The sequence below is a fragment of the Carassius carassius genome, chromosome 45 (genome assembly GCF_963082965.1).
Source record: "Carassius carassius chromosome 45, fCarCar2.1, whole genome shotgun sequence".
NCBI classification, from domain to species: Eukaryota; Metazoa; Chordata; class Actinopteri; order Cypriniformes; family Cyprinidae; genus Carassius; species Carassius carassius.
Window position 1 is genome coordinate 6810059 of NC_081799.1, and position 16091 is coordinate 6826149.

General features: G+C 40.7%; 1 protein-coding gene across 2 annotated transcripts in view; it reads right to left on the reverse strand.

Moving 5' to 3' along the window:
* Positions 1-294: 294 nt before the first annotated feature.
* LOC132127637 (protein FAM163B-like) overlaps positions 295-16091 on the reverse strand; it is a 43574-nt gene continuing 27777 nt past the window's right edge. For both annotated transcript variants that reach the window (XM_059539606.1, XM_059539605.1), the window contains exons 2-3: positions 3977-4092; positions 295-1142 (exon numbers count right to left, since the gene is read on the reverse strand). In XM_059539606.1, the coding sequence (XP_059395589.1) occupies positions 690-1142; positions 3977-4069 (546 nt within the window). In that variant the 5' untranslated portion in view covers positions 4070-4092 and the 3' untranslated portion in view covers positions 295-689. The remainder of the gene's footprint in view (positions 1143-3976; positions 4093-16091) is intronic.

The window sequence follows — 16091 nt, forward strand, 5'->3', positions numbered from 1 at the left end:
TAGACATCCAAAACAGAACAAACAATTTGCAAATTGTGAAAACATCTATTAATATTTAGAATCGCACACAGTAACTCAATAATATTTCAGTAAAAAATAATGCCTCTCATCCCATGTTTCCTCATAATCAAACACTTACATCATTTTGACCCAACAGTTTTATTGCAGCCCACTTAGGGCTTTTCATAAGTTGTACTATATGTGTTGGTTTGTTAAAACAAAGTCGGTGGTTATATCAGTTATTATTCACCTAAATCTCTGGAGCTACGTTAACAATAGAAAAGTTCCAATTCAAGACGTCAGCGTTTCCATGTATTGATGTCTTTTGAGAAAAATGTAAGGAAAGCATGAAAACTTTAACCTTATTTTCTGAATCTTCTTTCCAATTACCAAAAACACAAAACAAGGGATTCAGGAGTGAAGCAGATGCGCATAGGGAGGGAGATGGTGTCCAAATTTGCTCTCAGCCCATTTTTGCCTTTAAAGTTTCCAGTTACAAACAAACACACTGGGTCGTGGTCCTAAGCTTGGCACTCTGGGAGTTTCCAGAGGACATAGTTGACATTGTTTTTACGCAGGCAAACACTACAGTATGAAATGACAAATTATGTCTTTCCATGAGAATTGAGTCTGTTGCCTGTGTTGTTGCAGTTAGCAATTAGCATTTAGCATTATATCATTTTGGCTGGCTACACGTCAGTGCTAATGCTGCAGCTTCGCGTGAACATCTCCCTCATGGTGACAGAGCGGCTGAGGTTTAGTTTGTGGTAGTTGGGTAGCGGCATCGGCAGCTGGGTGGGCAGCGGGCTGGGCAACGGGGCAGGGAGCGGGGTGGGCAGCCCCAAATCCTGATGATGCATGCTGCGGTAGCTAATGCGTTCACCGCCATTTCTTAGGCCGTCTGGTTGCTGCAGGTAAAATGGCAGGTCGTAATGCGTACAGGATGGACAGTACGTCTGTGAACGTGTCAGTTTTCGTGTCGGCGGGGGCGTGAAGAGAGCAGGCCCATTGGGAGTGGCTGCCGTTGGGACAGTGGCCGCCAGGATGTTGTGGTTTGAATGCACCGGCGGCATACGAGACGTGACGGCGAAGTCAGGCTCCTCCTCCTCTGACTCCGACTCCTCCTTCTTACAGCAATAGTACTAGAGGGATGTAAAGAGACACTGTGTCAGCTTAGCATTTTAAATATACATAATAACTAAACACACTTTAGTTGAGGACCAGTTCTTACTATTAACTAACTACAACTTTTGACCTAATTTGCTGCCAATTAATAGTTTGTTTAAATGTTAAGTTTAGGTATGGGGGTGGATTAAGGGATTTAAAATGTGGTCATGCAGAGTAAGGCATTAACATATGCTTTATAAATACAAATTAACAGCCAATATGCTAGAAGTGTGCATGCTAATAAGCAACTAGTTAATAGTGAGAATTGGTCTTTAAAATAAAGTGTTACCAAGTAACTTGGGGCAAACCATCTTTTGGCATTGTAAGTTAGTTCACCCAAAAATGAAAATTTGCCTATTATTTAGTCCCCCTTAAGGCATTCGGTGTATATGACTTTTTTCTTTTAAATGAATCCAATCAGAGTTATTAAAAATTGTTCTGGCTATTCCAAGCCTTATCATTGCAATGGGTGGTGTTACTGTTCAACAGGCCAAAAGACGTCAACTAAGGTGCACACATTCATAATAAAATGTGCCTCACATGGCTCTGTGGCGTGAATAAAGGCCTTCTGTAGCGAATCCATGTGTTTTTTGTAATATCCTTATTTCAAACATGATAAACACTTTTCTCTCACTTCATCTAACTGTGCTATGCGGGAGCCATTCCGCTGGATGACGTAGGACATCAGCATTGCGTGATTAATGTCAAACGCAGAGAGAGAACAAAACAAAATGCCGGTCATGAATTAGAAGTACACACATAGGATTTGTAAAGAAAAATTATGGAGAATTTTGATATAAACCAAGAGGACGCTGGTTTTCCTTTGCTTAATAAAACTTTGCTTCCTTTGCAAAAATGAGAGAAAAGTGTTTATTACTTTTAAAATATGGATATTTTACAAGAGGCCTTTATTTACCCCCCATAGCCATGTGAGGCATGTTTTATTATGGATGTGTGCACTTTATTTGATGTCTTTTGGACTGTTGAACAGAGACACCCACTGACTGCAATGATAGAGCTTGGAATAGCCAGGACAATTTTTAACTCATTCGATTCATCTGAAAGAAGAAAGCCATATACAACTAGGATACCTCAGAAAACATGGGCAAATTCTAAATTTTGGGTGAACTAACCCTTTAGTAAGTACTGGCAGGATTTAAAATGTGCAGTGAAGAATAAGCGCTGAAAAGGCGTGGACACAGTTATTTTTGCACCTGACTTTATTGAATATGTATTTGAAGGAGTTTCCCTTTCAGATGCAAAATTTATGGGAGAATCTTTTGATGATGTTATGCACTGTAGATGATGAGATTTGCAAAGCCTTTGCAATTTGACGTTGAGGAACATTGTTTTTAAAGTTTTCCACAATTTTTTTACGCAGTCTTTCACAGATTGGAGAGCCTCTGCCCATCTTTACTTCTGAGAGACTCTGCTTCTCTAAGACAAAGCTTTTATAGCTAATCATGTTACAGACCTGATATCAATTAACTTAATTAATCACTAGATGTTCTCCCAGCTGAATCTTTTCAAAACTGCTTGCTTTTTTAGCCATTTGTTGCCCCCGTGCCAACTTTTTTGAGACCTGTAGCAGGCATTAAATTTTAAATGAGCTAATTAAGTGGATAAAAGTGTAAAATTTCTTAGTTTAAACATTTGCTACGTTATCTATGTTCTATTGTGAATAAAATATTGGCTCATGTGATTTGAAATTCCTTTAGTTTTCATTTTATTAAAATTTAAAAAACGTCCCAACTTTTCCGGAATTCGGGTTGTAACTTAATTTAGTACTTATCAGGTTTTCTTAATTTCTTTCAGGTTTTTTTCATAATTGGAATCACAAAACCAATGTAAACATTAGTATTCAAATATATTCATACATAAAGTGTGGTTCTATTGCTCTTGTATTTTTGTACATTTGTAAATCCATTAAAAACTCCAATAACAAAGTATTGACAGCATCTAAAATCTAAAGATTTTACAAGTTTTTAGAAATAAATTTGGAGTTCATAGAATTATTTTGTTGTATTTATAATATGTGAAATTTAACACCAAGATATTCTGTTCTGTATGATTAAAAAAAAACAGCAAATACACATTCAACAGATTTTTAAAGGTTTTTTTAAGTCTTCTGCTCACCAAGGCTGCATTTATAAACATTAATACTGTGAAATATTATTACGATTTAAAATACCCGTTTTCTATTGTAAAACATTCTAAAATGTAATTTATTCCAGTGATCAAAGATACATTTTCAGCATCATAACTCCATTCTTTAGTGTCACATGATCCTTCAGAAATCATTCTTATATTATGGGTTGCACCTCAAGAAACATTTCTGATTATTATCAGCGTCAAAAACAGTTGTGTGTTATGTTGATGAATAGAAGAGAAAGATCGAAAGCATTTATTTGAAATATAACTTTTAAACTTCACTGTGACTTCAGTCAATCAATTTGTGTCTTTGCTGTATAAAAGTATTGATTTGTTTAAAAAATTTGACGCCATCAATTTTAGTGCAAACCAGTTTTGAGTTTCAGTGCCAAATCAAAAGTGCAAAAACCAACAAACCATCTGAAAAACATGATGTGCCCCGTCTTTTCAATTCTGACATGACATGTTCGTGTTTGTGACAAGCAGTCACTTCCTTTACAGAAAACATAAAATCTAACAGCAGCTACAGAAAAGGAAAAGCATGTCACTACTTCCTAAGGGAAGAGAAGTTACTAAAACACAACATTATACATGTAAGACAAATATGACAGTTCTCCAACAAAGTAACAAACAAAACAGAAGAGACAAAAGAGCTCACCTGCAGCCTACAGTAACACAGTACAGCGATAATGCACAGTAAGATTATTGTAGCTAGAATTCCTCCTGTGATTACCACTGTCCCGGCTGTCATTCGAAAGGCTCTCCATCAACACCCTAAAAAACAAAAACAAAGAGAGAACGGCATTAGGTTAACGAGAAATATCTATATAAAATTGTTTATGATCAAAGGTTACCCGCCATGCGACCACTGACTGAACTCCATTAGCCTCAATCAAATGTGCCGGGGGAATTTTATAGACATTTCGGCATGATAAATGTTTCCCAGCGCCTATGATTTGAATGCCAAAATCATCACCTCACAGGGATGAATGTGAATGGGCAGAACAAATTTTAGGAAAAGAGAGACTTAACATATTCTAGGAGGGATAACGAAGGTCAAAAGAAGAGGAAATCATGGAGAGATAACCTTTGACCAAGATGACTGATAAAGAGGTCAATAAACAAAGATGTCGATGATAAAAAAGAAAACATTTTAACAAATTAATTTAGTCATCATTTGGCACACTGTGATTACATTATGTTGTTGTATTTACAATAAATGGAATTAAATGTTTAATCAAGACACGACAAGCAAAAACATTGTTTTTCAAGTACTAGGACTTTTAGATTTTTGTCTATTTTGCTACCACAACGTGTTCTTTCAGACAACCTTACAAAATGTAATATTTCAAATACATTTATTAAATAGTAAGCATATTTCAAATAACATATTTTTCCAACATAACATTCGAGACTTGCTGATATTAAAATAATTATAAAATTTTATTGGGAGTACTACTTTTGTACAATGCACATATAAAACCTAAAATGTCACTATTAATGAGGTCTTTGTACCTAAAGTAAACTTGCAATAGTTCCACTTTAGCACAATCAAATATACCTTAGTGTTTCTTGAGTTCAGCACTACTTCCACACAATTAAAATGCATTAAGCACAAAATTTGTTGTTCAAATGAGCAGACTTTAACAGTTTAGTATACTAAAAGTACAATTGCAGGGTATTTTTTATTAATATTATAAATATTATTATTACATAAATATGCAGATGTATTTGTACTATACTTAACATAAAATAGGTGTATTTCTAATATATTTTAGTACATTTATTTTTTTACTAGGGAAATTTAAATGTATATATTTGCATCTGTAGATTTATAGAGACTCTTTCACCTAGATATCACACTATAGAGACTGTGTCTGTTCCCCGAACTAGAAAATACAAAAAACGTCCAAACCAAGTTAAGATTAACAATTTAATTGAGGTTCAACAAATAAAAAAACAGAAGCAATATGGATAAACAAATGATAAAGCTTGGCTTATTGAATATCAGATCCCTTTCTACGAAAACCCTTTTTGTAAATAATATGATCACTGATCATAATATAGATGTACTCTGTTTGACAGAAACCTGGCTAAAACCTGATGATTACATTATTTTAAATGAGTCCACCCCCCAAGATTACTGTTATAAACATGAGCCACGTCTAAAAGGCAAAGGTGGAGGTGTTGCTTCAATTTATAACAACGTTTTCAGGATTTCTCAGAGGGCAGGCTACAAGTATAACTCGTTTGAAGTAATGGTGCTTCATATAACATTATCCAAAGAAACAAATGTTAATGATAAATCCCCTGTTATGCTTGTACTGGCTACTGTATACAGGCCACCAGGGCACCATACAGACTTTATTAAAGAGTTTGGTGATTTTACATCCGAGTTAGTTCTGGCTGCAGATAAAGTTTTAATAGTTGGTGATTTTAATATCCATGTTGATAATGAAAACGATGCATTGGGATCAGCATTTATAGACATTCTGAACTCTATTGGTGTTAGACAACACATTTCAGGACCTACTCATTGTCGAAATCATACTCTAGATTTAATACTGTCACATGGAATTGATGTTGATGGTGTTGAAATTATTCAGCCAAGTGATGATATCTCAGATCATTATTTAGTTCTGTGCAAACTTCATATAGCTAAAATTGTAAATTCTACTTCTTGTTACAAGTATGGAAGAACCATCACTTCTAACACAAAAGACTGCTTTTTAAGTTATCTTCCTGATGTATCCAAATTCCTTAGCATATCCAAAACCTCAGAACAACTTGATGATGTAACAGAAACTATGGACTCTCTCTTTTCTAGCACTTTAAATAAAGTTGCTCCTTTACGCTTAAGGAAGGTTAAGGAAAACAGTTTGACACCATGGTATAATGAGCATACTCGCACCCTAAAGAGAGCAGCCAGAAAAATGGAGCGCAGCTGGAGGAAAACAAAACTAGAGGTATTGTCACGGCAGGGATCCAATGAGGCACGGAGATAGAACCAAGTGCGGGTATGATATTTATTTAAAGGGTAATCCAAAGGGGTAAACAGTCCAGGCAGGGTCAAAACCAGAATATCCAAATATACAAGACACGAAGACAAGGCAAGGCAAGGCAAGATGGCGGACATGAAATAACCTCAACATTAAACAAGGACTCCGTAACACAGACTCAGACAGACCGGGTATAAATACACAGAAGGATAATGAGGGAACAGGAGACAGGTGGGGAACAATCAATTACTAAACAGGAGGAAGGTTACCAAATAAGGGAACAGGAAGTGATAAGGAGAAAGACACCGTGAGAAAGGAGGACACCTAGTGGAAACCCAGAGAACAAAACCCAGACACTGTGACAGTACCCCCCCTCTACGGAGCGGCTCCCAGACGCTCCACGACAGACACAAAACAGAGACCAGGAGGGAGGCGGACAGGTGGAGGCTCAGGGGGAGGGACGGAGGGCAGAAAAGAAAAACATGGGGAACAGGCACCAGAATTGAAAACACAAAACAGGGAGACCAGGAGGGAGGAGGACCGGAGGAGGTTCAGGGGGAGGGACGGAGGGCCAGACTAACAGAAAGGAACAGGGACAGGAGTGAACACAAAAACAAAAAGCAAAAACAACAACATGAAGCCCCCCAGGGCGGGGCAGAAGACCACCACATCCTTGTGGTCGACGCCAGAGTCCTCCAGGGCGGAGCGGAAGACCACCACGTCCTTGTGGTCAAAACCAGAGTCCTCCAGGGCTGGGCAGAAGACCACCACAACCGTGTAGTCAGGGCGAGAGCCCCCCAGGGCGGAGCAGAAGACCACCACAACAGTGTGGTCAGGGCGGAAGTCCCCCAGGGCGGAGCAGAAAACCACCACAGCCATGTGGTCAGGACGAGAGGCCCCCAAGGCGGAGCAGAAGACCACCACAACCATGTGGTCAGGACGGAAGCCCCCCAGGGCGGAGCCGAAGACCACCACTCCCTTGTGGACGAAGTCAGAGTCCTCCAGGACGGAGCGGAAGACCCCCACAACCGTGTGGTCAGGGCGGAAGGCCCCCAGGGCGGAGCAGAAGACCACCACAGCCATGTGGTCAGGACCAGAGCCCCCCAAGGCGGAGCAGACCTCCGTGCGGCTGGACCAATGGGACGACGAAACTCTGGTAATCCCCTGGTGTCCTTACTGGATTCCAGAAGATTGGTGCTGGCCTGACACTGCTCATGAAGATCATTGGTGACTTGTATTTGCTCATGAAGATCACCGGTGACTTGACTCAGTCCTTGAAGATCACCGGTGACTTGACTCAGTCCTTGAAGATCACCGGTGACTTGACTCAGTCCTTGAAGATCACCGGTGACCAGCCCTGACTCTGGAGGATCAGCGGTGACCAGCCCTGACTCTGGAGGATCAGCGGTGACCAGCCCTGACTCTGGAGGATCAGCGGTGACCAGCCCTGACTCTGGAGGATCAGCGGTGACCAGCCCTGACTCTGGAGGATCAGCGGTGACCAGCCCTGACTCTGGAGGATCAGCGGTGACCAGCCCTGACTCTGGAGGATCAGCGGTGACCAGCCCTGACTCTGGAGAGTTCACTGGCACCTGACTCGACTCTGAAGAGTTCACTGGCACCTGACTCGACTCTGAAGAGTTCACTGGCACCTGACTCGCCTCTGAAGAGTTCACTGGCACCTGACTCGACTCTGGAGAGTTCACTGGCACCTGACTCGACTCTGGAGAGTTCACTGGCACCTGACTCGACTCTGGAGAGTTCACTGGCACCTGACTCGACTCTGGAGAGTTCACTGGCACCTGACTCGACTCCGGAGGGTCAACTGGCACCTGACTCGACTCCGGAGGGTCAACTGGCACCTGACTCGACTCCGGAGGGTCAACTGGAACCTGACTAGACTCCGGAGGGTCAACTGGAACCTGACTAGACTCCGGAGGGTCAACTGAGACTCTCATCCTGTGCAACGGCGCTGGGCAAGCAGCCATCTTGGGCAATGACTCTGGACAGGCGGCCCTCTTGTACTGTGGTGCTGGGCTGGCGGCCATCTTGTACTGTGGCGCTGGACCGGTGGCCAATTTGGGCATTGGCGCTGGACTAGCGGCCATCTTGTGCTGTGGCTCTGGACTGACGGCCATCGTGTGCTGTGGCGCTGGACTGACGGCCATCTTGTGCTGTGGCGCTAGGCTGACGGCCATCTTGGGCTGTGGCGCTGAACCGGTGGCCAATTTGGGCATTGGCGCTGGGCTGGCGGCCATCCTGTACTGTGGCGCTGGACCGGTGGCCAATTTGGGCATTGGCGCTGGACTAGCGGCCATCTTGTGCTGTGGCTCTGGACTGACGGCCATCGTGTGCTGTGGCGCTGGACTGACGGCCATCTTGTGCTGTGGCGCTAGGCTGACGGCCATCTTGGGCTGTGGCGCTGAACCGGTGGCCAATTTGGGCATTGGCGCTGGGTTAGCGGCCATCTTGTGCTGTGGCGCTGGACTGACGGCCATCTTGTGCTGTGGCGCTAGGCTGACGGCCATCTTGGGCTGTGGCGCTGAACCGGTGGCCAATTTGGGCATTGGTGCTGGGCTGGCGGCCATCTTGGGCTGTGGCGCTGGAACGGTGGCCAATTTGGGCATTGGCGATGGGTTAGCGGCCATCTTGTGCTGTGGCGCTTGGCTGGTAGCCATCCTGGGCAGTGGTGCTGGACTGGCGGCCATCTTGGGTTGTGGCGCTTGGCTGGTAGCCATCCTGGGCAGTGGTGCTGGACTGGCGGCCATCTTGGGTTGTGGCGCTTGGCTGGTTGCCATCCTGGGCAGTGGTGCTGGGCTGACGACCACCCCGCCGGAAGAGACAGAAGTGGCTGGGGCATCCCACCGAAGCCGATGCTGCAGGTAGCGCACGAATTCCCAGAATTCCAGTGTCTCTAACTGCGCCATCTCCTCCTGAGACACTGGATCATCCAGCCCGCCATTGAAATAGTCCTTGAGGGCCGCATCGTTGTAGCCCATGCCCTCGGCCAGGGACCAGAACACCTGAGCCAGGGCACCCACTTCATTGCCCTCTTGGCGGAGGGCGATCAACCGAAGGTACTTGGTTCGCCGCTCCGCCATCTTGGCTGGGGAACGGAAAAATGACATACCGCTGGTTCCTACTGTGACGGAGTCCTTCTGTCACGGCAGGGATCCAATGAGGCACGGAGATAGAACCAAGTGCGGGTATGATATTTATTTAAAGGGTAATCCAAAGGGGTAAACAGTCCAGGCAGGGTCAAAACCAGAATATCCAAATATACAAGACACGAAGACAAGGCAAGGCAAGGCAAGATGACGGACATGAAATAACCTCAACATTAAACAAGGACTCCGTAACACAGACTCAGACAGACCGGGTATAAATACACAGAAGGATAATGAGGGAACAGGAGACAGGTGGGGAACAATCAATTACTAAACAGGAGGAAGGTTACCAAATAAGGGAACAGGAAGTGATAAGGAGAAAGACACCGTGAGAAAGGAGGACACCTAGTGGAAACCCAGAGAACAAAACCCAGACACTGTGACAGGTATTTCGTATTGCTTGGCGGGAAAGTAACATATCCTACAGAAAAGCATTAAAAACTGCTAGATCCGATTACTTTTCTTCTCTTTTAGAAGAAAACAAACATAACCCCAGGTATTTATTCAATACAGTGGCTAAATTAACGAAAAATAAAGCCTCAACAAGTGTTGACATTTCCCAACACCACAGCAGTAATGACATCAGACAGTGCACTATAGACCCCCTGAGGAACAGTTCCACTCATTCTCTACCATAGGAGAGGAAGAATTGTATAAACTTGTTAAATCATCTAAACCAACAACATGTATGTTAGACCCTATACCATCTAAGCTCCTAAAAGAGGTGCTTCCAGAAGTCATAGATCCTCTTCTGACTATTATTAATTCCTCATTGTCATTAGGATATGTCCCCAAAACCTTCAAACTGGCTGTTATTAAGCCTCTCATCAAAAAACCACAACTTGACCCCAAAGAACTAGTTAATTATAGACCAATCTCGAATCTCCCTTTTCTGTCCAAGATACTAGAAAAGGTGGTATCCACACAATTATATTCCTTCTTAGAGAAAAATGGTATATGTGAGGATTTCTAGTCAGGAATTAGACCGTATCATAGTACTGAGACTGCTCTCCTTAGAGTTACAAATGATCTGCTCTTATCATCTGATCGTGGGTGTATCTCTCTATTAGTTTTATTGGATCTTAGTGCTGCGTTTGACACAATTGACCACAACATTCTTTTGCATAGACTTGAACACTTTGTTGGCATCAGTGGAAGTGCATTAGCATGGTTTAAATCGTACTTATATGACCGCCATCAGTTCGTAGCAGTGAATGAAGATGTATCCTATCGATCACAAGTGCAGTATGGAGTACCTCAAGGCTCAGTACTAGGGCCGCTACTCTTCACGCTTTATATGTTACCCTTGGGAGATATCATCAAGAAACATGGTGTTAGCTTTCACTGTTATGCTGATGATACTCAGCTCTATATTTCTTCGCAGCCCGGTGAAACACACCAATTTGAAAAACTAATGGATTGCATAGTCGATATAAAAAACTGGATGACGAGTAATTTCTTACTGCTAAATTCTGAAAAAACAGAGGTGTTAATTATAGGACCTAAAAACTCTGCTTGTAATAAACTAGAACACTGTCTAAGACTTGATGGTTGCTCTGTCAATTCTTCGTCATCAGTTAGGAACCTAGGTGTGCTATTTGATCGCAATCTTTCCTTAGAAAGCCACGTTTCTAGCATTTGTAAAACTGCATTTTTCCATCTCAAAAATATATCTAAATTACGGCCTATGCTCTCAATGTCAAATGCAGAAATGTTAATCCATGCATTTATGACCTCAAGGTTAGATTATTGTAATGCTTTATTGGGTGGTTGTTCTGCACGCTTAGTAAACAAACTACAGCTAGTCCAAAATGCAGCAGCAAGAGTTCTTACTAGAACCAGGAAGTATGACCATATTAGCCCGGTCCTGTCAACACTGCACTGGCTCCCTATCAAGCATCGCATAGATTTTAAAATATTGCTTATTACTTATAAAGCCCTCAATGGTTTAGCACCTCAGTATTTGAATGAGCTCCTTTTACATTATAATCCTCTACGTCCGCTACGTTCTTAAAACTCAGGCAATTTGATAATACCTAGAATATCAAAATCAACTGCAGGCGGCAGATCCTTTTCCTATTTGGCGCCCAAACTCTGGAATAACCTACCTAACATTGTTCGGGAGGCAGACACACTCTTGCAGTTTAAATCTAGATTAAAGACCCATCTCTTTAACTTGGCATACACATAACATACTAATATGCTTTTATTATCCAAATCCGTTAAAGGATTTTTAGGCTGCATTAATTAGGTAAACCGGAACCGGAAACACTTCCCATAACACCCTATGTACTTGCTACATCATTAGAAGAATGGCATCTACGCTAATATTTGTCTGTTTCTCTCTTGTTCCGAGGTCAACGTGGCCACCAGATCCAGTCTGTGTCCAGATCAGAGGGTCACTGCAGTCACCCGGATCCAGTACGTATCCAGACCAGATGCTGGATCAGCACCTAGAAAGGACCTCTACTGCCCTGAAAGACAGTGGAGACCAGGACAACTAGAGCCCCAAATACAGATCCCCTGTAAAGACCTTGTCTCAGAGGAGCACCAGGACAAGACCACAGGAAACAGATGATTCTTCTGCACAATCTGACTTTGCTGCAGCCTGGAATTGAACTACTGGTTTCGTCTGGTCAGAGGAGAACTGGCCCCCCAACTGATCCTGGTTTCTCCCAAAGTTTTTTTCTCCATTCTGTCACCGATGGAGTTTCGGTTCCTTGCCGCTGTCGCCTCTGGCTTGCTTAGTTGGGGACACTTCATCTACAGCGATATCGTTGACTTGATTGCAAATAAATGCACAGACACTATTTAACTGAACAGAGATGACATAACTGAATCCAATGATGAACTGCCTTTAACTATCATTTTTGCATTATTGACACTGTTTTCCTAATGAATGTTGTTCAGTTGCTTTGACGCAATGTATTTTGTTTAAAGCGCTATATAAATAAAGGTGACATTGACATTGACATTGACATTGAAGCCAGCTGCGCGGCTCGTGCCTTTATAGCTTCCTGGTCGCTTACGTCACCCCGCCTGTGACGTCACGCTCTTCTATAAGACAGATTAGATATGATATTCAGAGTCGCTCACGCTAAACGCGTTCCCCAAAGCGATTAGACGCAGCTTGAGTTCCTGAAGAGGAACTCTTATTTAACATCTTGTTCAAAGAAATAGTGATACAAGAGTAGCATTGTGATCACAACGACACCCATGTTACTTCAGATTCAGTCTGTAATATCTGACTGTTGACTTACTGCCTAATATATCCAACCCCCTGAGAGCTGCTTTTGTAACAATGCAATCAATACTATTCACTTCACGTGTTAGTGGTTTTAATGTTCTGGCTAATCAGTGTATGGGAAACTAGCTCTACTTGACCTCACGTCAACCACCCAGTTTGTTTAGACATGAAAGAGAATGAAAGGCAGCCTTTAGGAGAGATTGCTCAATGAATGACTGGAAATGGGCAAGGTTAGATGAGTATTAATAGGTTATGCCCTTTCAGTGGAGCTAGCCAAGGTCAGCTGACCCAAAAGCCTTAGTCAAATGTCACAGTAAGAAATGATGCTTACTTCATTTACATGTTAAGAGAGCTGTGGAAATGACTAGACACGACTGGCTTACTGACTATAATTAAATGTAAATGTTATTGTTGCATTAACTGAAATGACATTGGCTGCTTTGTAGTTGTAAGCATGACTGAATTGGAAGAGTATATGTTAAAATTAAGTTGTTTTTTTATTTTTATTACTTACTATTTTATTTATTTTTGAGTAAAGCCAAAAAAAAGAAACTACTATTCGAGTATGTTTTACACACTATTAGGATATTATGTAGTATATTATATTAGTTTTTATATTCTATATTAGCATATAGAGTTTTAATACTTTTAATACCTTTTTAAAATACAATTTCAGTCTTCCTGTTAAAATTTTATATTTTACTCAATGTGTTACTTGCAGTTTCTGCAATTTTTAAGACAAAATGTTTTTTACACAATTTCTTTTGTGTTTAATCACTGAATGAATCAACAAACAACAATGGTAACCGCAAAAACGTATTAGAAAAAAATATTTTAAATGTCCCAAGTAACAGAACATTAAACATTAATAGGTTTTATTCACTTAAAAAAAATCAAGAGAACAAAAAAATATTAAGTAAAATTTTTATGCAAAAAAAATAAATAAAATAAATTGAGTAAAAAAAAGTATGTTGGCCTTATTAAATAACTTGAAAATGAAATGTACACAAAAAAATAAAAATAAAACAATCTGAGCGCAATTACTGTCACAGTTGTGATGTACGGAAGGTGCACGCAAAAGAACAATAATGTAAACAGTCTTTAATTATCCACACAGAGGGTAGCCACAAAAGGCAGGCAGGAATCACAAGTACAAACAAAACTTTAACTTTAACACTGGACGAGGAAACACAGGAACAGACTAGAACAAAATACATTTGCAAATGAGGATAATTAATGAAACACACCTCAACCAAATGATACAAACAGACAGAAACTAGGTCAATAACAACACATGGGGAAGGAAAACACAACAAAACAACCAAGGGTTTGACAATGACTTCCAAAAGTAAATTGGAGTAAATTTTACTTAATGTTTTTTTCTGTGCTACAAATCAGACTGAAGGTTTTAAAAATGATGCATAAGAAAACTCCTCTAACATTTGTAAGGTATAACGTTTAAATAAGACTATCTGTAATGCCGTGCAATTCAGGTGTGAAGTGACAAAAGTAAAGTAATCTTGTGTAATGGCAATAAACTGTAATGAGCTTCATCTATCTTCTTTCCTCCACTGGGTGCTCTTTAGACATGGACCTCCATCAAGCTCCTATTTGAATTTAGCTTTAGTACCATTAAGAAAAGAACAGATTGGAAACATTATGTCCTGAATACTCAGGGGAGGAAATAAAACATTGGTTCCTGTACTCTTCTCTAATAATAGGGTCCTGTCGGGATGAGAAACACACACACACCGGTCTCAACTACCTTGACTTAAAGAATATGTGACTGTCTGTGGGATTTTAGTCTTTCTGTGTTTTATTTTGACAGGCATCTGTCTCAGCCAATCAGCTGAGCTGTCCTCGAGTAGTTTGTACCTGCTCTTAAAAATCAAATTAGGCCTTTGTAATCTGATTCGTCTAGCGGCCGGATGCAATCAATCGATCTGGGCTGGAAATGAAACAGGGCTGTTGGTTTTCATTTGATTGTGAAAAAGGCAGCTAGAAGAGAACATCAATAATACGTCAGAGCTCATTGTTGATATTAGGCCGAGGAGAAGCTAGAAATCAGTCTGTTAACCCCTGGGTCAATGACATGACACTTGTCTTTTCTTTTTCTTTTTTTTGTCCATATACAAAATCATTACATTAAAAATGGAGCGCAAACATGCAATGACTTGCATATACGTTCTTCGTTTCTGAATTAAAATTTATTTGGATATTTTATGGGGCATAAAGTAAATATTTCAGGGAATGCAACTGTCCTGACATCAAAATAAGGAATATATCCACATAAAAAATGCATTTCTTGAAAAAAAAAAAAAAAAAAAAAACCCTGACTGCCATGTTCATGACCTTAAACCTAAAAATATTAGTAATACTGGGACCCAGTGATTCAAAATTTAAATTGAATAGTTATAGTTATACAAGTGTGTAACCTACGCAAAACCCAGCATTTACGCACAGCGCTCATGTGCACACGTAGCTGTTAATTCAATGAACTCAAACATCCATTAGCGTGCTGCAGTCTACCTCACAAACCTCCCATGGGGATCACTAAATTAGATCACAGTATGAAGAATATCTTGCCATATCACAACATATTCATCACATGTAGCTTTAATTACAGGATGTGTGCAAGCACACGCTCAGAACACAGAAACACACAGTAACCACAGACAAGTCACTCTGCCACTGCAGCATGTCCTTGTAACACAGTGGTCATAGTTCAAGCAAGCTTCACTCAAAATATAATTTTGAGATTTTTAATAAAAGAGAGAGAAGCAGGCCAAAAATACTGACGGCAGCTGTAGCTTTTTAGAAATCATGACATGGAGAAGAAGAAGTGTGCATGTAAACATGCAGGTTTAATCATATTTAATGTCCTGTAAACACATCCGCTCTGATATGATGAGATGCATTAATCTCGCTGAAGACTTTGCAAAACAAATCAGTCAAAAAAATGAAATATGACTGCAAAATCAATGACATAATTCAAGAGTGTGACAAATCATATGCTTAAAAATGTATTGCATTTTTGTGTGGCTTATTTTTGCTGATAATAACAGAAAATTTCTTGAACATATCACAAACACACACATGTCTGTCCCATGTGTAATGTTTTGTTGGTTATGCATGGCTTTTTCCTGCAGTCTGTGTCAAAAAGCAAGATCTATGTTTAAAAAGTCAGATTTAAATTTGTGAACATAAATTGTTTTTAAATACAACCTGAATTCCGGAAAAGTTGGGATGTTTTTTAAATTTTAATAAAATGAAAACTAAAGGAATTTCAAATCACATGAGCCAATATTTTATTCACAATAGAACATAGATAACGTAGCAAATGTTTAAACTGAGAAATTT